We start from the raw sequence: 26,231 nt of genomic DNA on the forward strand, positions 1-26,231 counted from the left end.
AAGACAAGAGGGCAGAAAAGAAGCCTATCACCTACTGCCATCACCCCTACTGACCCCCCCCCCCTTCCCAGCAGGGCCTAACCTCTCCACAGACCCCCTACCCTGCCCATGAAGACCCTCACCACCAGAGGGTCCGGGAATACCCCAGGAGCCAGGGGCCACCAGGTAGGGGAGGACGACTCCGAGTCACCTTACCTGAGACTGGCTGGTGCTGGCCTCCCCTGGTCCCGTGCATCAGACATCCTTCTCAGGAGGATGGTCGCCCATGCTGGCCTGTCCCCCAGGCTCATCTGCACCGCCTTTTTTAAAATTTGTGCCGCCGTGGTGCTAGGGCGGCGACCGGAAGCGGCCCTGGGAGAAGCCCCGCCCCTTCCGCCGGCAAGGTCTACTGCCCACCAGCATGGGAAGGAGCGGGACTCCTCCCCAATCCTCTCCAGACCTCACCACGGCCGCCCCAACTCGCCGAAGGGGGTCGGGGGGCGAGAGCAGGTATGTGCTGTCTCCTGTCCCCCAGGGTGCACGCTCAGTGCACGGCAGCCTGCCCAGGGACGATCGCAGTCGGACGCTTCGGCCTTAACTCCCGGCTGCCCAGAGCCTCCCAGCCGGCTCTCCGACCCTCGGCTCCCCTGCCTGTCTACCTGACAGAACCTTGCGCCTCCTCCCGTGTCTCCCCACCGGAGGAAACACCTGAACTGAGGTCGGAGGGGAGTGGAGAACTTTTATTTTGGGTGGAGGTGTTTCCTCAGGTGGGGAGGAGCCGAGGTCTCTCAAGGTGCTGTCCTGAAAGACGAAAGGGGAAAATTATTGTTTTTGTCATTTTCCAAACACTTGTGGCAAAAAAATACATTTTTCTATTAACTTAACATGCCTCTCGACAAATAGTTTGGGGTGTCTACTTTCCGTCGTCGTTTTGGGGGGTAAGGGCATTTTATGCCCAGCATTACAAGTCTATGCCACACATCATTTACTCTTCTAAACTACCTGGAGACCAAGCCTTTTCTGACACTTTTTGTTCACATGAAAAAAATATATATTTTTTATAGGAATTTACTTTGAACCCTCAAACATTATAGAGGCCCTAGAGAACAAAACGGTGGATGTTAAAAAATTTATGTCACATAGTATTTGCACAGCGATTTTTCAAACGCGGATCTTTTGGGAAAAATGCACTTTTTAGAATTAATGCACAAAAACACAATATACTGGCAAATTATTTGGTACAGTATAAAAGATGAAGGTATGCCGAGTTATTAGAAACCAAATATGACATGCTTTAAAACTGCACATGCCAAAAACAATGGCGACAAACTGCATACATTTTTAATATCGATAGGCAACACTTTAAAAGCCTTTACAATCTAACATTTTAGATTTACAGAGGAGGTCTAGTGGTAGAATTACTGCTCTTGATCTGAAGTTCGCAGCAATACCTTACATGTATGGTGCAACCACTTTCTTAGACTATAGAGATGATTGGCACCATACCGGTCTCCAATTAGCTCTATGGTCAGCTGGCAGAAACAAGGGCTGCATGCTCAGTTTCCCCCGATGGCACGGGACTGCCCAAGAAGGCCATGGAAGGCAGCGGGGGAGGGGGGGGGCATCGTCTCTCGCTGCTTGTAAAAGCAATCCTGCAGCAAATTAGCCACTAGGATTGCTTTTACAATCCAATTGGCTGAAAAAACGATACCAGCTGAAAAAAACGATACCAGCAAAGGGGGGGGATGGGGGGGAAGGGGAAGGGGAGGAGGGGGGGAGAGGGGTAAGGGAAAGGGGAAGGCGGGGAGAGGGAAGGGGAAGGGGGGAAGGGGAAAGCGGGGGGGGAAGGGGAAAGCGGGGGGGGAAGGGGAAAGCGGGGGGGGGAAGGGGAAAGCGGGGGGGAAGGGGAAAGCGGGGGGGAAGGGGAAAGCGGGGGGGAAGGGGAAAGCGGGGGGGAAGGGGGAAAGCGGGGGGGAAGGGGAAAGCGGGGAGAAGGGGAAAGCGGGAAGAAGGGGAAGGGGGGGAAGAAGGGGAAGGGGGGGGAGAAGGGGAAGGGGGGGGGGGAGAAGGGGAAGGGGGGGGGGGGAGGGGAAGGGCTAAACGCAGGTGCAGTGGCTGATCCTGCTACCACTGTGTTTTGATTTTGGGGGTACTTATGTGAACGCTGGTTTAGTGATGATCTCATCAATGATAGTGATCCGTTCTGACACTATACTACCAATGGAGGTTTATGATTAATGAGAGTGTACCTGGCAATCAAGGGGTTAAATGTGATTACTGGTTTACTGATGGGCAATCTGATGCTATCTGAGAAGGGTGTGAAAACCACGGGAGCGCAAATGACATATATGCAAACATGATTTTGCGCACCAGTGCCACCCTGTAGCAGTATTACTGGTATAGGGCGGTCAGGAAGCAGTTAAAGAAGTGGTTTGCGTTATGGCACTGCGATACTTTAACTGACAATTGCGCGGCCATTAAACGCTGCACCCAAAAGAAATTTGTGGTTTTTTCCCACAAATTGAGCTTTTTTTCGGTGGTATTTGATCGCCTGTGCGGTTTTTATTTTTTGCACTATTAAAAAAAAAAACAAAAACGACAATTTTGAGAACAATAATTTGGACTTTTTGCTATAAAACATGTCCAGTAAAAAAAAATCTAAAAATCAAAATTCAGCAAATTTAGGCCAAAATGCTTTCTGTGACATGTCTTTGCTAAAAAAAAAAAAAAAAAAAAAAATCTCAATACGTGTAAATTAATTGGTTTACATTAAAGTTATAAAGTGTTTACAAATGGTGGTATAGATACAGGAATTTTGTTTTTATACTAATAATGGCGGCGATCAGAGGCGTATGGCGTCAATCAACAACTTATAGCAGGACTGTGGCAGGCATTCTGACAATGGGGGGAACTGACTTGGTGTCAGTGACACCAATATAGTGATCAGTGCTTAAAAAAAAAAAAAAAAAAAAAAAAGCACCAACTGTACTAATGGCACTAGGCAAGAATGGGTTAATATGAGGGGCAATCAAAGGGTTAACTGTGTGATGGGAGTGTTTTACTAGGGCACGGGGGGTGTTTGCTTCACTGTAAGCACACTGCTCTGGATGGCTCTGCTCAGCCATCCAGAGCAGTGTGACCAAATTGACAGGGAGGAGGGCTGTTGGAAAACAATGCTGCCTTCCTCCCTGTCAGTGATCGCCGTTATTCTCCGGATGCCGGCGGGTAATCATCGGCCAGGACCCGGAAATTAAAACTCAGGGCCGCGATCAGCGGCGCAGGTAGGGCGTGCACCCCCTACATGGAAATGCAGAATCATGTATATATACATGATCCTGCACACAGGGGCTGCCCTGTAGCAGTAAATGTACTGTGGGCATTCCTTAAACGGTTAACAGCAAAAAATGTAAATATTTTTTTTTTTAATTTTTAAAAAATTTGTGAAAATAAATATGTCTGGTTTATATAAAGACAATTTACTGATCAACACAAATGCTTTTTGCATATATTAAACCTGGATTTACCTTTTGCACTGGAGCTTTTGATGTTTGTGTCAGGTGCCTAGAACGAAAAGGAATTTATTTTTAAACATTAATTTTATGTTTAAGGCGTGTATGGTAAATACAAGCGCAACAAGTATAAAAATAAGATTGGAGTCCATTGAGGCAAACTGAATTCTTTAACAAATGGATTACACAAACTGTAGACAGGCCCCATGGGACATAACCCCCCTCTACTAAACCCCATCTTTCATGATCAAAATGCTTTATTTTAATAGCAAATCAGTACCAAGAGAAATGGCTATTAACACAGAGAAGGAATTTGTGTTCCTCAATGGAGAAAGGGATTTTACAGTAAATACATAAATCCTGCTCTCTCTTGTCTATTGAGGGAATTTATAACTGGGGCATCCAAAAGCAGTCCAACTGCTTGGTGGGTAAGGCAGCAGCATAGGCTAAAAAGTCAACAGCAAAAAAGGAAGTGTGGAAATTTTTGAAAAAAACTACTTGTCCAGGGAATAAATCAGTGCCCCAATCTACTTGTGCCTCATGACAATCTACTTGTCCTGATATATTTTTTTTTTTAACCAAAACAAGATTTAAATCTGCTTTAAGTAATGTCTGGGGCTTTTAAAAACAAAAGGGGCTTTATGGCGACTTAAAAATTTAATATTTTTAACATTGCGCATTTTATCTCCTCCTCCCCTCCCTGCCTATCTCCAGCACCGCACCCGGAGACTAACAGAGAGGGGAGGGACCTTGCAGTGAGCAGCAATTGGGTGCTCGTCAGGAAAGGGGAGTGTCAGACTTATACTTTATCCCTTTCGCTGCCAGGGTGTTTTTTTAATTTTTTACACAAGTTTAAAAAAATCATTTAAGGCCTGAAGATTACACAAAACTCCAAAACATATAGTTTCTGAAATCAGAGACCGCAGAGTATAAAATAGTGGTAGTTCCAATTTTTTTATGTCACACAATATCACAAAAATACACTTCAGTTAACTTTAGGGCAGAAAAAGCAATAAATGATAAATTTTTTTTTTGTAAAATATAAAAGAAGAGGTTGCCTTGAGTAAATACATTTCCAACATGTTAAACCTTACATTTGCATGCGCTCGTGAAAAGGCAACAAACTTTAGTACCCTGTATTTTCTATAGATGACTCTTTTAAAGCCCCTTAAGGTAATCAGTTTAGCTTTATGGAGGAGGTCTGGTTCTAGAATTATTGCTCTAATTCTGGAATGCGCGATGATATGTAATGTGTAAAAGTCCCCTATGTGATAATTTTTGGTGACAAGTTCTCTTTTTTCAAATAGATATTAGAGTTTTAAAACATTACATTGGAAAAGGTCTAACAATAGACCCTAGAGGGATAAGGAGTTAACATTAACATGGTCCATATATCATATGAAGATATTTTGTACAAATGCAGATAAAAAAATAAATCAAACAGTATAATCAATAGCATCAAATACAACGTCAAATACAGCATCAAATAAGAAATTTTGCTAATTTATCAGTCCAAGTTAACCAGGGCATCCATTGTTGGGTGAATCTAGGAACTCTAATGTTTCTTATAGTCAAGAGCCGTTCATACTCGAAGTTTAATTTTATAATCTGTATAGTCTCAGAAGGATTGGGCGTTTGCGGGTTTTTCCAGTTTCTAATAATGGTGGATCTAGCTGCTAGTAAAATATGAGAAATAACTACATGGGAGAAGTGTGGTACATCGGAGATACCTAGGTTTAACAGTGTGGGAACGGGATTAGGTTTTATAATTAACCCCGTAACCCCTGAGATAATTTGAAAGATCAGTTTCCAAAAACTAGTGAGATTTTTGCAATACCAAAGAATATGTGGTAGTGTACCAACAGCCCCACAATCTCTCCAACACAGGGGGGAGTGAAACAAGCAAAATTTTGAAATTTGGTAAGGAGTACAGTACCAGTGTGTAATAATTTTCAGGCACATTTCCCAGTGATCTATACAGCTAGATGTTTTATGTAGGGATCTAATAGCGGATTTCCAATTGGACTCTGAAAATTTCTCAGACAGGTCAGACTCCCATTGAAGCATAGCTGAGTGTTTGACAAACTCTTGTTTCTCTTGTAAGCTAGTATAAAGTATAAAAGAAGGAAGTCGATTTAGTGGGGGGTCCTGGTGGTCGTTAGTTTAGACCAAGTCATATCTGAACCCAGCTAATTTCAGAGGGTAGAGTGCGTAAAGCATGGTTAATTTGGTGGTACTGGTGTCTCTCCTTTTCTGAGAGCTGAAATTCAGTCTTCACTATTTCCCAAATCTTGATTGTATTAGAGATGTAGAGATTAGATATTTGTCGAAGGCCTTTCTCCGAGTACAGCTGTGATGTGAAAAAAGGAATAATATTCTCCAAATTTAATACATCCCGCCCCACCAGAATTTCGATGCTGGGCGAAGGAATTCAAAATCCTGGGGTTTTTTTTTTAGTCATCCCATAAGAAACGCTTATAAAGTCTGGTTAGAGATACTAAAGTGTGGAGAGGGATTGGCAACAGGAGGGTTCAAAATAGGTTTAAAATCTGAGGTAGGATTTTTATTTTAAAACGCAGCTTGCCTAGCCATCCATGACAATTTAAATGTACGTAAACGAGCCAATTCTTCTGAGATTTTCTTAGTTTAACCACTTGAGCTCCTGAGGATTTACCCCCCTTAATGACCAGGCCTCTTTTTGCTACTCGGCGCTGCACTAATTCAACTGATAACTGCACGGTCATGCAATGCTGCACCTAAACGAAATTTACGTCCTTTTTTTCACACAAATAGAGCTTTCTTTCGGTATTTGATCACCTGTGCGTTTTTTATTTTTCACGCTATAAACAAAAAAAGACCAAATATTTTGAAGAAAAACAATATTTTTTACTTTCAGCTATAACAAATATATAGTAAACTCAAGTTAGTTATAAATTTAGGCCAAAATGTATTTTGCTACATGTTTTTGGTAAAAAAAATCCCATTAAGTGTATATTGATTGCTTTGTGTGAAAGTTATAGCGTCTACAAACTATGGTATAGATACTGCAACTTACGACATTTTTTTGCTATACAGCGCTGCGCTAGTTTAACGGACAATTGCGCGGTCATGCAATATGGTACATAAATGAAATTTATGTCCTTTTTTTAACACAAATAGAGCATTCTTTTGGTGGTATTTGATCACCTGTGCGCTTTTTATTTTTGGCGCTATAACCAGAAAAAGTTTTGAAGAAAAAAAATTTTTTTTGAAAAAAACAATATTTTCTCATTTTGGTCATAAAAAATATCTAAAAAACACTTAAATTTCATCATAAATGTAGGCCAAAATGTATTCTGCTACATGTTTTTGGTTAAAAAAATCCCAATAAGTGTATATTGATTGCTTTTTGTGAAAGTTATAGCGTCTACAAACTATGGTATAAATAATGGAATTTACACAGCTTTTACTTTCTGACTGCCCATCACATTTCGTGAGGTGCTAAAATACCAGAATAGTACAAACACCCTCAAATGACCCCTTTTCGGAAAGTAGACACCCTAAGCTATCTGGTGAGAGGCATATTGAGTCCACGGAAGATTTATTTTTTTTCCACAAGTTTCTGTAAAATGACAAAAACTTTTTTTTTTTTACACGAAGTTGTCATTTAAATGATTTATTTCTCGCACAAGCCATGGGTATATGTGGAATTACACCCCAAAATACATTCTGCTACTTCTACTGAGTATGGGGATACCACATGTGAGACTTTTTGGGAGCCTAGCCAAATACAGGAGCCTGAAATCCAATGACCACTTTGAACGTCTGAAGGTGCGTAACTTCCTCATTACACTTCCCCACTACCTATCACAGTTTCGAAGGCCCTGACATGCCAGGATAGCCCCAACGCCCCCCCCAAATGACCCCTTTCTAGAAAGTAGACACCCCAAGGAATTTAAAAAGAGGCATGGTGAGTATTTTGCAGATCTCATTTTTTTCTCACAAGGTTTTGAAATATAAAAAAATAGAAAAATGTTTTTGTTTTTTTTCTTCATTTTCCAAAAACTTGTGGCAACAAATGAGATCTGCAAAATACTTACCGTGCTTTTTATCAAATTCCTTGGGGCATCTACTTTCCAAAAAGGGGTAAATTGGGGGGGTTAGGTGCTATCCTGGCATGTCATGGCCTCCGAAACTGTGATAGGTAGTCTGGAAGTGTAATGAGGAAATAAAGCCCTTTAAAAGCCTGAAGGTACTTATTGGATTTTGCGGTCCTGTACTTGGCTAGACTGCCAAAAAGTCTCTCACATGTGGTACCCCCATACTTGGGAGAAGTAGCAAAATGTATTTTGGGGAGTGATTCCACATATAACCATGGCATGTGTGAGCAGTAAATCATTTAAGTGACAATTTTGTGTAAAAAAAATAATATATATTTATTTTTGTCATTTTCCAAAAACTTATAAAAAAATAAATTCTTCTATTGATTCAACATTCCTCTCAGCAAATAGTTTGGGGTGACTACTTTCCAAAAAGGGGTCATTTTGGGGGGTGGGGGCGTTTTATGCCCAGCATTAGAAGTTTATGCCACACATTCACTCTAACCACCTGAACACCAAGCCTTTTTGTTCACATGAAGTAAATCAGTATTTTTTGCTAGGAAATTAATTTAAACCCCCAAACATTATATTTTTTTTTAAAGCAGACACCCTAGTGAATAAATGGTGGGTACTACAATTTTGTATGGCACATAGTACTCGTGCAGCGATTTTTCAAAAGCAATTTTAAAAAAAAAAACACACTTTTTTTACTTTTAATGCACAAAAACACAATATATTAGCCAATTGTTTGGTAAAATATAAAAGATAATGGTATGCCGAGTAAATAGATATCAAACATGACATGCTTTAAAACTGCACATGCCCCGTTCAATGGCGACAAACTGCAAACATTTTTAATATCCATAGGCAGCGCTTTAAAAGCCACCATTTTAGATTTACAGAGGAGGTCTAGTGTTAGAATTACTGCCCTTGATCTGACGTTCACGGCAATACCTCACATGCATGGTGCAACCGCTGTTTACATAACGACACAGGGTCAAGGCTTGTGCACACAGGTGTGCGCGCATGGAAGGGACAATTTTTTTTTTTTTTTAGTTATTTTGATTTTTTATTATTTTTACATTGTACCTTTCATTTTTTTTTTATCACTTTTAATGCTATAACAGGGAATGCAAATAACCCATATAACTTCAATGGGCATTGTCATATATTCTTTTTTGAGAAATCTGGGGTCTATCAGACTCTAGATATCTCCTCTGCCCTTACATTATCTAATCAAACCAAAATCGGTGTGATCAGATGCTTTCCCAATTTACAAATGGCGCTGTTTATATCCTGCAAAACTGAAGTGATGAAATGCTTGTAGCTTCCGAATTCTTAGACTATAGAGATGATTGGCACATTTTGGTCTCCAATCAGCTCTATGGTCAGCTGGCAGAAACACTGGCTACATTCTCAGGTTCCCCTGAAGGCACGGGACTGCCTGAGAAGACTGTGGAAGGCAGCGGGGGAGGGGGGACATCATCTACCACTGCTTGTAAAAAAAATCTTGCAGCTAATTAGCCACTAGGATTGCTTTTACATGAAAGCCGTTCACCGGCTGAAAAAAACGACACCAGGATGATGCCTGCAGCTGTAGGCATCATCCCGGTATAACCATTCAAATCCAGTGATGTACCAATACATCGCTGGTCCTTGTTGGTTATATGTTCTTTTTTTTTTTTGTATGCAGCCAGTGGACTGAATGAAAAAATAAGAAGAAATCTCTGCCAGAAAAAGTGTGTGGTATGCCCACCATTAGAATATACCGCCATGCATCCACCCACTTCTAATGGTGGGCACACATTAGGTCACACTTTGCCACAAGTGCCAGTTCCAAGATTGAATAAATGTCTAAATAGTGGCACGCTTCAATAAAAATTGTCCACGTATAAGTGGTACCCCATATGGAGAAATGATGACACCAAGTCCCAAACTATCTTGCCACTGCTCCCCATGTAGTCTGGGCATCCGGGGGGCTCCACTTGACTATTCCCTCGTAAATCCGAAACTTATAAGTATAGCCTGTTGTCCTCTCACAGGTCTTCTACATCTTGACCCCATATCTGGCACGCTTGCAGGGGAGAAATTGAATGCAAGGCGTCCAGAAAATTAACCAGGGACTCATCAATGCAGATGTTTTGCTGGGGAGTATAGACATCTGCAAATTTTAGGTTAAGGTGATTTTCGAGGGCCTGAATTTTGTGGAGCCGGTCAAATTCAGGGTTACCCTGAGGATGACAGTGTATTGTCGCTGAAATGCATAAAACACATTATACTCTCATATCTATGCCTGGCCATGGCAGCAGAGAACACGGTATATGATGAATCTGCGGACCAATACAACTGCAATTCATTTCTTTTAGTAATGCCCATGTTGAGGGTTAGGCCCCCAAAAAATGTAAATTTGAAAACCGTAATGCGTTTCCATTCGAATGGTCTGGCAAAGTTTGAATTTGGGTTGGTGGCAATAAATTGTTGTGCATATAAACTACTTTGATCCACAATCAACGCATACAGATATTCCGTGAAAAACAGCTCCAAAAATCAAGGAAGTATGTGAAAGACTAAGATGTACTAGACCGCTGGTACTCGCCAGTTCACCAAAAGGTAGATCGGCACTAGTACTTGCACTCTGCTGCACATGAGTCATCAAGATTTACTAACAAGTGCTAACACAGATCAGGCCTGATTCTGCGAACACTGCGGTTTTGTGTGCAATGTATCAAGTGACAGTGACCTACTGACAGTGCACTTGCTGGGGGAGAAGGGGGGGTAAAGCGTAGGGGGTAAACGCAGGTGTTGGCAGGTGCCGGGGATGATCCCGCTAACGCTGCATTTTTGGGGACGCTATACTAATGTGAACGCTGGTATAGTGCTGACCTGATCAAAGATATTGACCCGTTCAGACACTATACTAGCAATGGAGGTTTATTGTACATGAGCGTGCTCCTGGCAATCAAGGGGTTAAATGTGATGACTGGTGTACTGAAGGGCAATCTGACACTATCTGGGAGGGGCGTGAAAACCACGGGAGCACGAATCACGTGTGCGTGTGCGTGTGTGTGTGTGTGTGTGTACCCATGCCGCCCTGTAGCAGTATTTCTGCTGTAGGGTGGTCAGAAAGCGGTTACATAAGAGGTTTGTGTTACGTTGCTGCGGTACTTTAACTGACAATTGCGCGGTCATGCAACACTGCACCCAAATTAAATTTACATCCTTTTTTCCCCCACAAATTAAGCTTTCTTTCGGTGGTATTTGATCGCCTGTGCGTTTTTAATTTTTTGCGCTATAAAAAAAAAAAAAAAGGCTGACAATTTTGAGAAAAAAAACAATATTTTGGACTTTTTGCTATAAAACATGTCCAGTAAAAAAAATTAAAAAATCTAATTTTGTCACAAATTTCATCCAAAATGCATTCTGCAACATATCTTTGCAAAAAAAAAATCCCAATACGTGCAAATTAATTGGTTTACATGAAAGTTATAGCGTTTCCAAATGGCGAGAAAGATACTGGGATTTTAAATTTTTATTTATACTAATAATGGCGGCGATCAGCGACATATGGCGGCGATCAGCGACTTATGGCAGGACTGCGGCGGACATTTTGACACTGGGGGGGAACTGACTTGGGGTCACTGACATCCCCAGTGACACCAATACAGTGATCAGTGAAAAAAAAAAATTACTGACACTGTACTAATGGCACTGGGGAGGAAGGGGTTAACATTTTTAGAGTTTAGTGTGTGAGGGGAGTGTTTTACTAGGGGGCGGGGGTGTGTGCTGGACAGAGAAGACTGATCGAGGGAGAGAAACTCTTCTCTCCCTCTTCAGAGAACTGACACAGACCAGGGCTGTGTGTAAACAATGCAGCCCTACTCTGTGTCAGCGATCACCGGTCATCGCGGGAAAACAGCCGGTAATGACCGGCCGTGACTCGGCGGCGGAGACCCGCTGCTGACACCCGCGGGACAGGTAGTTTTGCAAAACCACGTTTTAAAAACGTGGTTTTGCCTGCCCGTGCCGCCCTGCAACCGTTTTAATGCGGTGGCTGGGCGGCAAGTGGTTAATTTAATTAGAGTATGCAGGTTAGAAGAAAGCATAATACTCAGATAGGGAATCCCACTGTCTTTCCAAACATATGGTAATCTAGATTGTAGTTGAGAGACAAAAGATTTAGAAGTGCCAATATTTAAGACGAGGGAAAAATTTACTTTGTAGTAGAATTATATCATCAGCGAATAGCTGAATGGTATGTTGTTGTTTACCTATGGATATACCCGAAATATCTGGGTGGGATCTGATCATTTCGGCTAGTGGCTCAATGAGTAAACTAAAAATTATAAGAGATAAGGGGCATCCCTGTCTGGTACTGTTTATGATTAAAAATGTTTTTGACAACATTTCTGATCTATATATTTGCGCAGAGGGGTTGGAATATAGGGCATGGATAGCCTGATATATTAGACCACTAAAGCCAAATTTAGCTAGGGTGTGAGACATATATAACCAGCATCTCAGCATCTATAGAGAGCATTAATGAGGGCATGCAGGTTGATTTAGCATGATAGATAGTGTTGAATATTCTTCCTGTAGCATCAGACGCCTGTCTGCCAAGGGTAAAACCCGATTGGTCCGTCTTGACCAATAAAGGGAGTATATGTGTGAGGCGTCGTGCAATTAATTTGGCAAAAATGTTTACATCTACATTTAGCAATGAAACGGGACGAAAATTTGCAGGAGTTGTCGGGTCTTTAACGGTTTTTGGGATGGTAACAATGTGTGCTTCAAGCATTTCTTTAGGGAATGAGGAGGATGAAGCTGCGCATCAAAGATACTTTAAATGTTGTTTCAAGAGGTGTGGAAATGCTTTATAGTATTCAGATATGAGTCCATCTGGGCCTGGCGATTTGCCATTAGATAGGGAGTTAATAACATTTAAAATTTCAGTTATCGTGATCTCGGAATTAAACTCCTGGAGTTAAGCCTCGGTGAGAGACAATAACTGAAGTTGGTCAAGAAAAGCACTAATGGCTGAATCAGAAGGTTGGATAGTAGTAGATTCATCTTTTAGATTGTAGAGAGAGCTATAATAAGTGGTGAAAGAATCAGCTATCTCTTCTGGATTATTTTATGATTATCCATCTTGTGGTATAAAAACTGAATTTTTGTTTTAGACCTTTGAATTGCAATTCTGTTCGCCAAAAGCTTACCTGCTCTATTCCCTGTAGCGTAGCGGTTCATTTTAAAGGTTTTGGAGTGTCAATCATAGGCATCAAGTAAGAGCTTGCACAAGTCTAAACTAAGCTGTGCCAGCTTTGAAGTTAAATTGGGGAGTGGGGGATTAATACCTCTAGATCATTAATACAATGTAATAGGTCGTTAAGCTGCTGTTTTCTTAGACGTTTGGCCTTGCTACTCAGTTGGATGCATATACCCCTCATATATGCCTTATGGGCATTCCATAGTATGAATGGGTTATCTACGGATGATAAGAAAATTGTGTACGAGCGCACCTGTAGATGTCAAGTAGCAGCTGAACACCAGGTAACCATACACCCCAAACACAAAATAAATCATAAGGTGCAGCGCTACAGAAAAGGAATACTATGTAAAGGCAAATGTATAAATAAATAAATAAATGGATGAAACAGTTCATAAAATAAGGTGACTTCAAGTGCTCTCCTCTATTTCATATCCTCCTGATGTTCAGGCGCTGTGCGAAATAGTGCTAAAGAAATGCACACTCACCAGAACGCACAGTAAAATGAGCGTTTGTCAATATAAATTCCCCTTTGGGTCATCAGCTGGTCAGGATAAGGTCTGCAGTATGATAGCCTCCCTTCAGAGCTCCTGGATGTTCCTGTATGATCCCTTAGTAGGTGGCCTATGGACTTCTCCTTACAGCTTACATACGCTCCTTGCCCAGCAGAGAGATGAGTAGCTGCAAATTGATACTCCCCAAGGGAGTCAAGACAGAAAAATATCCATAGTGTAGTAGGTAATTAAAAAGATTTATTAGCAACTCAAACTATCGGTGGTACACAGCAGTGTGTATAAGAGGTGTGCGGACTGACCGTCCAATGTTAAAGATGGCCGCCGGAGCTCCACGATGCTCCGGCGGCGTGACGTCACGGCGTTCCTGGCTCCTCCTACGCGTTTCGTGCACACGCACGTCGTCTGGGGGGATTAAATACCACCAAAAGAAAGCTCTGCACCATCCAGTGCCGAGTCGTCCTCTACAGGCTGATCGCACACATTCCTCCCCGATCTCCTCCAGGCTGACAAAGGAAGGCAGGTGGTGCTTTCTTCTATCCAGGAAGCAGATCCCTACTAGTCCCTGTGTATCCCACTCCCTGGCCAAGTCTCCTCCTTGTCTTCTGTCAGTCCACAGCAGTACAGCTCCACCTCTCCTCCTGGCGATGGATCTCCTCTTCGTGAGAGGAGATCCATCGGCAGGAGGAGAGGTGGAGCTGTACTGCTGTGGACTGACAGAAGACAAGGAGGAGACTTGGCCAGGGAGTGGGACACACAGGGACTAGTAGGGATCTGCTTCCTGGATAGAAGAAAGCACCACCTGCCTTCCTTTGTCAGCCTGGAGGAGATCGGGGAGGAATGTGTGCGATCAGCCTGTAGAGGACGACTCGGCACTGGATGGTGCAGAGCTTTCTTTTGGTGGTATTTAATCCCCCCAGACGACGTGCGTGTGCACGAAACGCGTAGGAGGAGCCAGAAACGCCGTGACGTCACGCCGCCGGAGCATCGTGGAGCTCCGGCGGCCATCTTTAACATTGGACGGTCAGTTCGCACACCTCTTATACACACTGCTGTGTACCACCGATAGTTTGAGTTGCTAATAAATCTTTTTAATTACCTACTACACTATGGATATGTTTCTGTCTTGACTCCCTTGGGGAGTATCAATTTGCAGCTACTCATCTCTCTGCTGGGCAAGGAGCGTATGTAAGCTGTAAGGAGAAGTCCATAGGCCACCTACTAAGGGATCATACAGGAACATCCAGGAGCTCTGGAGGGAGGCTATCATACTGCAGACCTTATCCTGACCAGCTGATGACCCAAAGGGGAATTTATATTGACAAACGCTCATTTTACTGTGCGTTCTGGTGAGTGTGCATTTCTTTAGCACTATTTCGCACAGCGCCTGAACATCAGGAGGATATGAAATAGAGGAGAGCACTTGAAGTCACCTTATTTTATGAACTGTTTCATCCATTTATTTATTTATTTATTTATTTATACATTTGCCTTTACATAGTATTCCTTTTCTGTAGTGCTGCACCTTATGATTTATTTTGGGTTATCTACGGAGTTTGAGTTGTTGGCAAAGAATTCTTGTAAGTGTGTGGATAAATACGTGTGGGAATGTGGAGAATGTAGCAACCTTGACTCGTATCTCCATAGATATACCTGGGAATCTCCTCGATTACGAGAGTAATAGGGGCTTGGTCAGACCACAGTATATCTTGAATCGAGGAGGATGAGGTCTTCTGCAAAGTATGCTTGTCTACAAAAAACATATCAATTCTCGAATATGTTGAATGACGTGCAGAGAATAAAAGTGAAGTCTTTCTCACTTGCGTGCTGACACCTCCATACATCGAACAGGTCCACTGAGTGGCAGAAACATTGTAAGGAATTATCACGTGTAGTGGCAGGAGCTGAAGAATCTAATTGCGAGTCCATGATAGAGTTTAAGTCTCCGCATATTACAAGTGAACTTTCTTTGATTGCAGAAATGTGCTTATACACTCGGCTGAGAAATCTGATGGGATGGGAGTTTGGAGAGTAAACATTAACCACAGTGTACGGTTTGGAATTAATGAGATATACTAGGATGGTGTATATCCATTCTGGATCTATGTGTGAGCTTTTCAACGTAAAGGACAGCGAGTTCTTGATAGCTATAAGTACACCTCTTTTCTTAGCTGGAGCATTGGCTGTAAAAATTGTGGAGAACGGATTGTGGGTACATCTGGGAGGAGATTAATTCAAAAAATGTGTCTCTTGCACAAAGAGAATGTCACATTGGAGTGTGCAGGCTTCTTGCCACAAGGAGGAGCATTTGGCTAGGTGGTTTAGGCCGTGTGCATTTAATTTAGAAGCTATTTTGAATGTCACTTTAGAAAGTTATTAGGATAAGATATGGTTGGTGCAAGTCTCCTCAGTATAAAGCTGGGTCTTGGAGCTGATGGTAGATAGAGATGACAGAGTTTACGGTGACACATTTTGTGCTGTTAACACTGTATTGTAAAAATTAGACCAGAAACACAGATTTTCCCAACTGAGGAATATAGGATGAAAGAGAAACATAAAAAATAAGGATCCAATATTGACCCAGATGTGCTCTAGAAAGCACGTGAAAAATCGAGAGGTTTTGAGCTATGGTGGATGTACTTGCCACCATGGAAATCTCAGGTAGGGGATGAAGTTGATGTCGGAGTAGAAGTAGGAGGCCGACTACCAGTTGTTTTCTTTTTATGTGAGACTGTATGCCAGTCTGTTGCCAGATAGGCAGGAGGGGTGACAGCAGAATGAGATGGTTGAGTATCAGGCAGGATGCCTTGCTAGTGAAGAAACTGGAGTCCTTCTTGCAGTGTAGATAGTGTAGTAATGAGACCCGTTGACCGTAACTAGAAGGTGATTAGGGTATCGCCACTTGACCGGGATAGGAGGATTGTTTAGAGCTTTTATCGTATTCATGTTTTTCCTCATTTGCATAGTGTGGCGGGAGAAGCTTTTAAGGCTTCATAAGGTGGAGGCAGAGATTTGGATCTTCTGAACCACGAGAGAACTTGTTCTTTAATGTGAAAGAAGTGGAATCTGAGAATCACATCTCTCGGAATGGAATCAGGAATGTGAGACAGACAAGGGAGGCGATGAATCCTATCTACCACAAGTTCTGTAGCTGACGTATTGGAGAAGATAGTTTTGAGCAGCTGTTGTATAAAGCAGGTAAATGGTCTGGAAGTACGGATTCAGGAATACCCCTTAGTTTGAGATAGGTCACAAAGAAAAAATCTTTCAAGTTGCAAAGTTTAGCTTTAAGCCAAGTGATATTGTCTCCTTTTTCCGCATTTGAGTCTACTAGTGCATTGTGGGAGGAAGTAATTTCATCCATTTTTGTTTCTACATAGTGCACACGTTCTCCAAAATCATCTACATCCATTTTAACTTTTATCAGTGAAGAAGCTATGTCAGTCTGCAAAAAGGACCGCAATGAAACATTTCTTTCATTGCAGAATTCAATATAGGTGTATTGGTAGTAGGGAAATCAGCTAAAGGATCTATAACACAATACAGATTCATCCATAGAGTCGTAGTGATCACTTACCCCTTGCTGTTGTCGTTTACTCGTCCGATATGATTCAAGTGCCGCCATTCCTGGCTTAGATTTATCTGGGCTTTTTGTAGGAGTAGAGGACCCAGAGGTAGAAGGTGTTTGCGTTGCAGATGAGAGAGAGAGATTTGGCTGTGTCTGTATGTGATTCACGATCGTCACCATTTTGTTGTGGTTAATGGGCGCTGCGGCCGGCGCCATTTTGTTGTAGACCACGACAGGCTGGGAGGAAGAACGCAAAGACCTTCTGTGGCTGGAGCCACTCCTTTCATTTGCGGACATCTCTGGAGAGTGCGGGGAAGTCCCGGAGGGTCAGGGTGAGGTAAGCGCTCCGGTGGGAAGAGGTAGTTGGCTGCTGTGGGTGAGAGATCCCCTCGGAGGAGCGGAGGTCAATCAAGGAGCAGCTATCTTGGGTCACGGTCGCCACACCCCTCTCACAAGTTCTCTTTTTTGAGATATCCAGGGTCTAAAAGACCCTGCATGTCTCCCCTGGATGTAATGCAGTGCACACTGCACTAGTGGACAGGGAGCAGGGGCGGCAGAGGCTGGCAACATAGTGGGCTGTGTGGAAGCAATCAGGCGGCAGCGCTTCCACCTGACAGATGAGCTCAGCTGCTTGCTAAAGGTAAAAAAAATTTTTAAAAAAAAATCTACCTGCCTGGTGCCCGGAAGTACATGTCCTGGGCGATATGAAGTGAACATCCCTGAAAAACAAACTCAGCTCAAATTGCTGTGTGTTAAGTTTATATCCATAGCTTGCATCAGAATAGGCTGAACTATACACCTGGTAAAACTTAAAAAATGAGTGGACAGACCAGGTAGCAGCTCCCAAATCAGAAAAACCAAGGCCTGATGCCAAATGCCTAATAATGCTATAACCTTGGTGAAGCTGAGCTCTGTACCTAAAGTGGAATCTTAGTCAGAAAATTAAGTCCTTAGATCACTTTTTGCTTGCCCTTTTTGCAGGTATAGCTATGTAAAACATTAAAAATAAGTGCCCGTTTAGAATCCAATTGTACACTGCCTCACCCTGCTCTACACCTGCTCAGTTGCTCTGTATTTTTCGGTGCTGTGCCAAAAATGTAGAGGTTTATCTGCTGATAGCCGAAAGATTTACTGCTGCTCAAGGGCTCTGAGCAAAATGGCAGCCTCCAGCAAGAAGAAACAGGAACAATGCTGGAGGTAATATACAGCACATAATGTTGGAAGCATAATTATTAATGTGGAATGCACACTCATCGGCCACTTTATTAGCTACACTTGTTCAATTGCTTGGTGACACAAATTGCTAATCAGCCAATCACATGGCAGCAAGTCGATGCATTTAGGCATCTAGACGTAATGATGACGACTTGCTGAAGTTCAAACCGAGCATCAGAATGGGGAAGAAAGGGGATTTAAGTGACTTTTAACATGGCATAATTCGTGGGAGTCAGATGGGCTGGTCTGAGTATTTCAAAAACTGCTCATCTACTGGGATTTTCAAGCACAACTATCTTTAGGGTTTACAGAGAATGGTCCGCAAAAGAGAAAATATCCAGTGAGCGGCAGTTGTGTGGACGTGGACGAAAATGCCTTGTGTGATCTCAGAGGTGAATGGGCAGACTGGTTCGAGATGATAGAAAGGCAACAGTAACTCATGTAAAATGGACCAAAATCTCTGTGGAATGTTTGCAACACATTGTTGAATATATGCCACAAAGAATTAAGACAGTTCTAAAAGAAAAGGAGGTCCAACCTGGTACTAGCAAGGTGTACCTAATAAAGTGGCCGGTAAGTGTATGTTCCTTGCTAAAGAACATTATTTTTTTTATCAAGCTGTTATGGATAAAGTTCCACGTAAACAGTGGCCTAAACAATTCACCAGGAAATAATGGAATTACACGCCTTCCTGGGCATAATTGGAGGGCAAACAAGAAATGTGTGAAAAAAAAGCTGTGCCTTACATAGATTAAACATCCAGATTGTGAAGGGAAATCTTATTTTAGTAAATTGGAGCCAGACATCACAGTAGGACAATGTCCTGGTTAAGTGAAAGGCTGAGACCACCTTAAGGATAAACGAAGGCCTAGGCTTTAAAACAATCTTGTCCCTGGGAAGTGCCAGGAAAGCAGTGGGTTTTTCCTAGCCAATACGATAGCAAAACAGTAGGCCACTTTTTGGGTCAAGGTGGAGAAAGGAATGCAATAAACTAAAAAGGGATGTCAGCAGTTTCTAAATGAGAATAGCGAAGGAGGAGATCTTACCCTCAATGATATTAAAAGCCAGCTGTTGATTCAGACTCAAACTGCAAAAAGGAGAGAATCTCCTGAGGTACAGGGCCCTTGGCTTACACCAACCAAAGCAAACCTTCCACATTCAGTGGTACTTCTTACTAAAGTGGACTTGAACATCTTTAGCATCATAGGGACTACATATTCCGCAATGCCCGTTTCTCAGAACCTGGACTTCAATAGCTATGCTGTTAAAACTAGCCAATTTGAAGCAGGATGACAGATTGGTCCTTGAGAAAGCAGATCCAGACAGTCTGTGCAAGACCAGGGAGCATCTGCAAATAGCCTAAACTTACCATGGCCCATGCTCAATCTAGGGCTAGTTTTCAAGCTGGGAATGTACAAGGCAGAGATGGCTGGAATGCACCGATCAACCCAAGTCTAGAAAAGCTGAATGTATAGCATGTGGCCACAGACAATTTTTTGCCCCTGATAATTGAATAAGACAAGGCTGTGCAATTGTCAGACTGGATCCAAATCTTGTGATCCACCAGGAGTTCAGTACAATGATGAAGGGACAATTAGATTGGCCATAGCTACAAAATGTGAGTAGAGATCTTGGTAATGCAAATGTCCCCTATGCTAACTCCTCCCCAGCTGAACAGGTGGGCATCTATTGTCACAATCTTCCAGAACATGAGAAGAAAGCACTTGACTGAGATCACAGCCAGTTTCTGGGTCCCAAAGCCACAAAAACAGAAACATCCTGGCCTTTGGAGTTAGAATGAGAAGTATGTCAAGAAAGCACAACATAGCCCAAAATAGGGCCAGGACCTTGGCTTATACCTGAAATGCAGAGGAAAGACTGTAGAACAGTAGAAGCACAAAGAGGTAGGTAAGGGGCCCCACAAAAATTCATAAGCAACAATGATGTGTCCGAAAGATGGATATGTGCATCTTTGACATCGCCTGAGGCCAGAAAATCCACCTGGCAAAGGAAAGCTATGACTGACCTGGTGTACTCAATCTGAAAACTGAGCCTGGATGAGCCATTCAGAGCTTCAAAATGGCGTGAGTGCCCCCTTTGAATTTGAAAGCATGAAAAAAGTTTGAATACAACCCTGGAACTATTCTGCAGCAAGACAGGGGCTATGACTATTTTGTCCAAGCCCAAGGAGGGCCTAGTGAAGGTTCCCAAGGTAACAGTAGATTTGAAGTCAGAAATCAAAACGTGGGAAGGGAATGAATCTCGAGCTTAAACCTTAAAATACCACCTCGTATACCCAAGCATCGGGGATACAAGATTTCCAAGTGTCCGCAAAGTGAAGAAGAAGCATTTACCCAGTTTGGAAAGGGGGGGGGGACCTTCATATGGAGGTGGTTTTAATCGACAGATAATTGAAATAAGGTGAGAGCACAATTTAGGTGGAGATGTGACGAAAATTAAAATGAGAAGCGGCGGATTTTCACTTAAATGTGTGAATTGATTTCCAGCACAAAGGAAATTTTTACAACGTAGATTAGTACTTTGTTGGGGGTTTTTTACATTTGTTTCACATTGGGATTTTTTGAAGGACACAAGAGCACATAATAGTTTCATGGTTTCCTTGCAAGTGTTATATACTTTTAGGTGATTTAGAGCACTGCTCTATATTATGTATACAATTTAATCGTCAGGTTCTGCAACTGTGGGGTGGCAATGAAGGGGAAGTCGTGAGAAGTATTGGCAACATAGCAGGAACTATGCAGTAACCAAACACACATTCCTGAGAAGGTGAAGATGGGGAAGACTTACAAGCCTGATCATTGCCCTTCTCCCTGATTGCAGGAGGTGAGTGTCCTTTTCCTGGTAACGTCCTTGATGAGCTTGTCCAATAAAGCTCTAAAGAGTAGAGAAGTCTTTTCTTAGACGCCTGCGTCACAGACCAGCCTTTTAACCAAAATGTACTGTGCTCGTGAATGAAGAGATTGGCGCAAGAGGGCAAGTGGGTAGCACTCAGTACCACATCACAGCTAAAGCGCATATCTACTGGTCCAACTGGATTCGCCAATTTGTGTTCCATGCTGGCTTTAATGAAATCTCAATTTAAAGAGTTTGACAAGTCAGCGAGGTGTTTGATAGAATACCAAGACCAGAACTGGATGCAGAGCAGTGCTTGGGAGTTAAACATTGCCCTAGAAAGCTTACCATCTCTTATCTTTAAGGTCCTTAACCTCTTCACGCCGGCCGTACACAAATGTGCAGCCTCCCGGGGTCTGGGCCTTGACGCCGAGCGGCAGCACATTTGCGTTCTATTAAAAAAGGACATATGTGCCAAGAGCACGCACCCTGCGCGCTCCCAGCACACGTCAGGTACTCACGGAAGGTCGATCGGGACCTTTCCAGATCATGTGACCGCCGTGACATGATCCTAAACCCCACCCCGCCTCCCGACTTCTGGAACCCTTAAAGGGCCAGGAGGCACCAGCATAAAGGGGTTAAGGCTATGCAGTTTTCATTTAATCCGTTTCTGCAGTGCGTTGTGTTGCATTTGCAGTTTTCCACATGAGTTTTTGCCACATTTTGCTTCTTGTTGCAGGCAGTTATAAAAACGCAAAACACAATAAAAATGTGGCAAAAAAAAGCACTACATGCTTTTCTGCAGAGTTTCCATTGAACTCTAAAACCAAAAATGCAACATTTTGCGTTTAAAAAAGTCCCTGACCCTTTCCAAAAAATACACTGCGTGAAAACTTAGAGATGTGAACCTGTCCCATAGGAAATCATGTTAAATGGACTGTAGTGCTTTCCTACAAAACACTGCAGAAAACGCTTACGTGTGAACCTAGGGTGCAGGAAGGTGAAAGTTCCACCAGAATGTGGGTAGCTTTCTTTAAAGCTGCCTCTGTGATCCATATCAGTCACCAGTTGAGTAATCTGGGTGTGACAGGAAGCCCTACATCCCCCCCCCCCCCCAAAAACAAAAAACAAAAAAAAAATCCTAAAGAGAGCAGCAAAGAGACAGTTATACCCACCATTAAAGTAGAGCTTCCGCTCCCCTTCTGCTCAATATTTGGAATCATTTTGTTGGGGGGGAGGGGGGGGCAAGAAGCAGGTACCCACTGCCACTTCTGCTGCTACAACTTTGGCAATTGAAGCGCAAGTTTCCCACCCTCTGCACACAGCCTCTTGTGACACATTACAGGTCCCTGGAGGATGTGGGTCCATTCATGGGGTGGGGTGCAGTGCAGTTCTCGCATGCGCAGCAGGGCGCTGGCTGTGAAGCTTCAAGTTATTACTGCAGCTTCCCATAGTTAACATGCTGGTGCCAGGGACCCAAAGGCTGGTGAAAAACCAGCCCAGGTGAGAACGGCGCTGGATCCCTGGACAGGTAAGCTTGTGTTTTTTTTAAATTCAGCAGCTACAGTATTTGTAGCTTCTGACTTTGTTTTTTTTTCTAGGGTGAAGATCTTCTTCAAGAGAAAAATGCAGGGCTGGACATTAACACTAAGGGATAGCACAACTCAAAACGATGATGGTTTGCACGGTCAGCTATCCACTGCATATATAACAAACCAAATATATCAACCCAATATATGATCAGAGGTCACTGTGGATAGCAAGAAGCAAGATCACTGGCCAGAGGCTGGCTGTGATGACATCACACTTTGGGCATGAGTGGACAAAGCTAGACATCTGAGGGCGCAGTCCCTCGCGTAAAGGACCACAGTGGCCTCAAATCATACAAACCAGTTTGAGTTCTTCCAGGTTCTTATCTTATGAGACACTAAAGTGTTTTTTGGCAAACTTTTCTACCTATGACAATCCAGGACTGACTATCCACTGGGACCCATGACATGCCATCGACTTGAAGTTTTTTAGTACAGTGCTTGTTGCTTTACTTATTAAATGTGAGTGCATTTGTATTAAATAAAAACTACACTATTAGCAGCCCACTCTCCCTTTGGTTTTTTTGTTCTTCACCACCATAATCTTACACCCTCTCAGGAGACCATCCACCCAGAACAGTTCCCTATCAACTCTTGATACATCTCTATTGGGAAACAACCAGAAGGACGCCACCTGCTGGAGACATTAAGCAATGCCTGTGTTACACTATCTTCATTTGAGTACATCTCTATATATTTTTTGTACACTGCCTTTAAAATAATACTACACTGAGAGTGGTGCACTTTCCCTCTCTCCTCTTCCTTATCTGCTGCCATCCGTTGAGGTCTACTATGAACATATTGATATGCTGCTTTACCCATGTATATGTGAATGCAATAAAGATCATCCAATTTTTTATTAAATCTCCTACCGCTACTTTGTTTAGACAGTGGCGCTCGGTCTCTCCCCCTTCCTATTTTTACATGACCATTGGTGGAAAAACTCCAGAACTCATTTAAAGGGAGACAGCTGACACCAACAGTGTATTCCCTCTACTATATTAATTATATTATATGGATTTTATTTCCATGAACATTGCCTTGAGATTCATTACTAATCATCCCTTGTCCCTCTACTTCTGAGGGTTATATACTGGCCTTACTCCTTTTGCACTGGCTTTCAAAGTACATTTTCTTGTGGGGCCATATTTGATACTGCTTTTCACCACAGACCACAGGTTAGGCTGCAAAGCACCTTAAAACCAGAGCAGTATGCAAAGGGAACTTCTGTGCTCATTATGGAGAGATTCTTAAGAGTTGATTCAGTAAGATACTAGTAATAGTTATAGTCAAAATGAGAACATTTTCCAAAATGGGAAGTAAATGAATTGGAGAAATCCAACTCAAATCAGTATTTCTTGTGACCACCATTTGCCTTTAAAACATTATCAATTGTTCTAGGTACATTTGTACACGGATTATTTAGGAACTTGGCAGGTAGGTTGTTCCAAACATCTTGGAGAACCACAGAATTTCTCTGGGTGTAGGCTGCCTCAAAGCCACATGTCTCTTCATATAATCCCAAACAGATGTTGAGATTAAGGCTCGGGGGGGGGGGGGGGAAGACCAGTACTCCTTGTTCTTTTTTACAATTAAAGTCAGTTCTTAATGACATTGGTTGTATGTTTGGGGTCACTGTCTTGCTACAGAACAAATTTGAGTCAAATCACACACATCTCTGATGGTATGGCATGATGGATAATTATCTGCCTGTATTCCTCAGCATTGAGAACACGATTGATCCTGACCAAATCTGCAAATCCGTTTGCAGGAATGCAGCCCCAAACTTGCAAAGAACCTCCACCATGCTTCACTGTTGCTTGCAGACACTCATTATTGTACCGCTCTCCAGCACTTCGTGAACAAGCTGCCTCCTGCTACAGCCAAATATTTAAAATTTTGGCTCATCAGCATAGAGCTCCTTCTGCTATTTTTCTGCACCCCAGTTCTTATGTTTTCATGCATAGTGGAGTTACTGAGCTTTGTTTCCACAGCAAAGGTATGGCTTTTTTCACCGCAATTCTTCCATGAAGACCACTTCGGTCCAGACTTCTCTGGACAGTAGATGGGTGTACCTGGGTCCCACTGCTTTCCACCAGTTCTGTGCTGATGGCACTAATGGACATCTGCCAGTGTTGAAAAGAAATAAGCAAGATGTGTGTTTCATCTGCTGCATTAAGTTTCCTTGGCCAACCACTGCTTCTGTGTTCCTCCATGTTTCTTTGTGCTTCTTGAAAAGAACTTGAACAGCAAATCTTGAATCTCCAGTATGCTTTGAAATCTTTGCCTGGGAGAGACCTTGCTGATGACAGTTGTTTCATATTTCTTTGGTCAGTCTTGCTCTTGTGGCAATTGGTTAATCATACCCTGGACTCAAAGCTTAAAAAATTTAAGAATTGTTGCCGGTTGAATCCAAAGGGTTGTCACATTAAATATTGATTTGATTTAGATTTTTCCTGTTAGCTCAAGTTGTATTTTGTAAATTGATAAAAATAAACAATTTAAATTAATACATTTTGAAAGCATTGGTACTTTACAGTATTTCTCAGACTAAAACATTTGTTTTATTGTGGAAGGAAGTTCAGCTCCCGAAACGCGTCAACTTTTTTAGCCAGATGGTTCCAGGATGGAACCCTGATATCCCATACCAAAAGCATTTTGATATTAGCCAACCATGCAGTTTTGTTTGTGAGTAACCATTTGTTATTTTATATCAATACATTTTGTATCACGGCAATGCACAAGGAGTGTGTGCCCTCTTGTGTGTTTTTGTGATGATCAGCTATGATTGCACACATCTGATCACATTGTAAAAGGCCGCTGTGATTGGCGTTTTATCATGTCAGGTGAACAGCTATGTCAAAAGGACACAGAAATCTCAGAGAGTGCCGGGTGCGCTCTGGGAGGTTGTCATAGGATACCCTCTCAAAACTGGACGACCGCACTATAGCCGTCATTCGGCTAGAGCACGGTCAAGAAGTAGGTAACAGTTGAGGAACACACAAAATTCCAACTACCATCATTTTATTCTACAGGCTGTTTGCTTTAAGAAATATATTATGTTTTGGGGTTAAATGTAATCTTCAGGCAAAAATTCAGTTTGATGAAGTGATGAAAGCGAAAATTAGACCAGTATTTAATTACTATTTAAAACTTACTTATCCTTAACAGATTTCACGCAAGACTTGGGTGAAGAATTTGGAGAAACATTGGTTTTCCACTCCTTTACAAGCAACCTTGGACTCTGACCTTTTCCTCCAAAACTGCCTATAGCAGTGGCCAGACTGGACACTTCTTCATCATGGTCACTGAAAAAAAATATATATATGATAAGAAAACCTAGTATTGCACTTTTGCATAATAATTACAACATTAAAGCCTATTGAACTAAGCCCTAATTGTAAATCATCATCTTTAGCAAATAACAAATCTATGCCGGACGAGGGTGCATGTCCCTACGCACCATCTAGCCAATTGATAAATCTAAAATATAACCTTTATTCAAATATATAAAATGTATGCTTAGCTGTAATTAATGCCTATTGGAGTGGAATGTACTGCGCACAACAATATGACAGGATACCATTGCAATTATTTACCTTACATCCAAATTGTTAACAGCAGACCAAATCAAATACCATACCGTTTTAGCTGAAGTGAGGCA

General features: G+C 42.3%; 1 protein-coding gene and 1 long non-coding RNA gene across 2 annotated transcripts in view; one reads left to right on the forward strand and one right to left on the reverse strand.

Moving 5' to 3' along the window:
* The window catches only part of LOC149457275 (enhancer of mRNA-decapping protein 4-like), a gene marked incomplete at its 5' end in the record, with an annotated part of 340,946 nt that extends 315,071 nt beyond the window's left edge, over positions 1–25,875 (reverse strand). Inside the window, 2 exons of the mRNA XM_089683949.1 lie at positions 3,504–3,540; positions 25,726–25,875. Of these exons, the coding sequence (XP_089540075.1) occupies positions 3,504–3,540; positions 25,726–25,875 (187 nt within the window). The remainder of the gene's footprint in view (positions 1–3,503; positions 3,541–25,725) is intronic.
* On the forward strand, positions 17,141–23,066 carry LOC149457276 (uncharacterized). Its single transcript, XR_016313651.1, has 3 exons — positions 17,141–17,247; positions 20,816–20,969; positions 22,580–23,066. It is a non-coding gene; the product is annotated as an uncharacterized LOC149457276 (long non-coding RNA).
* Positions 25,876–26,231: the final 356 nt, after the last annotated feature.

Source organism: Staurois parvus, unplaced genomic scaffold (assembly GCF_062004578.1).
Source record: "Staurois parvus isolate SC_StPar_1 unplaced genomic scaffold, SC_StPar_1.0 ptg000329l, whole genome shotgun sequence".
NCBI classification, from domain to species: Eukaryota; Metazoa; Chordata; class Amphibia; order Anura; family Ranidae; genus Staurois; species Staurois parvus.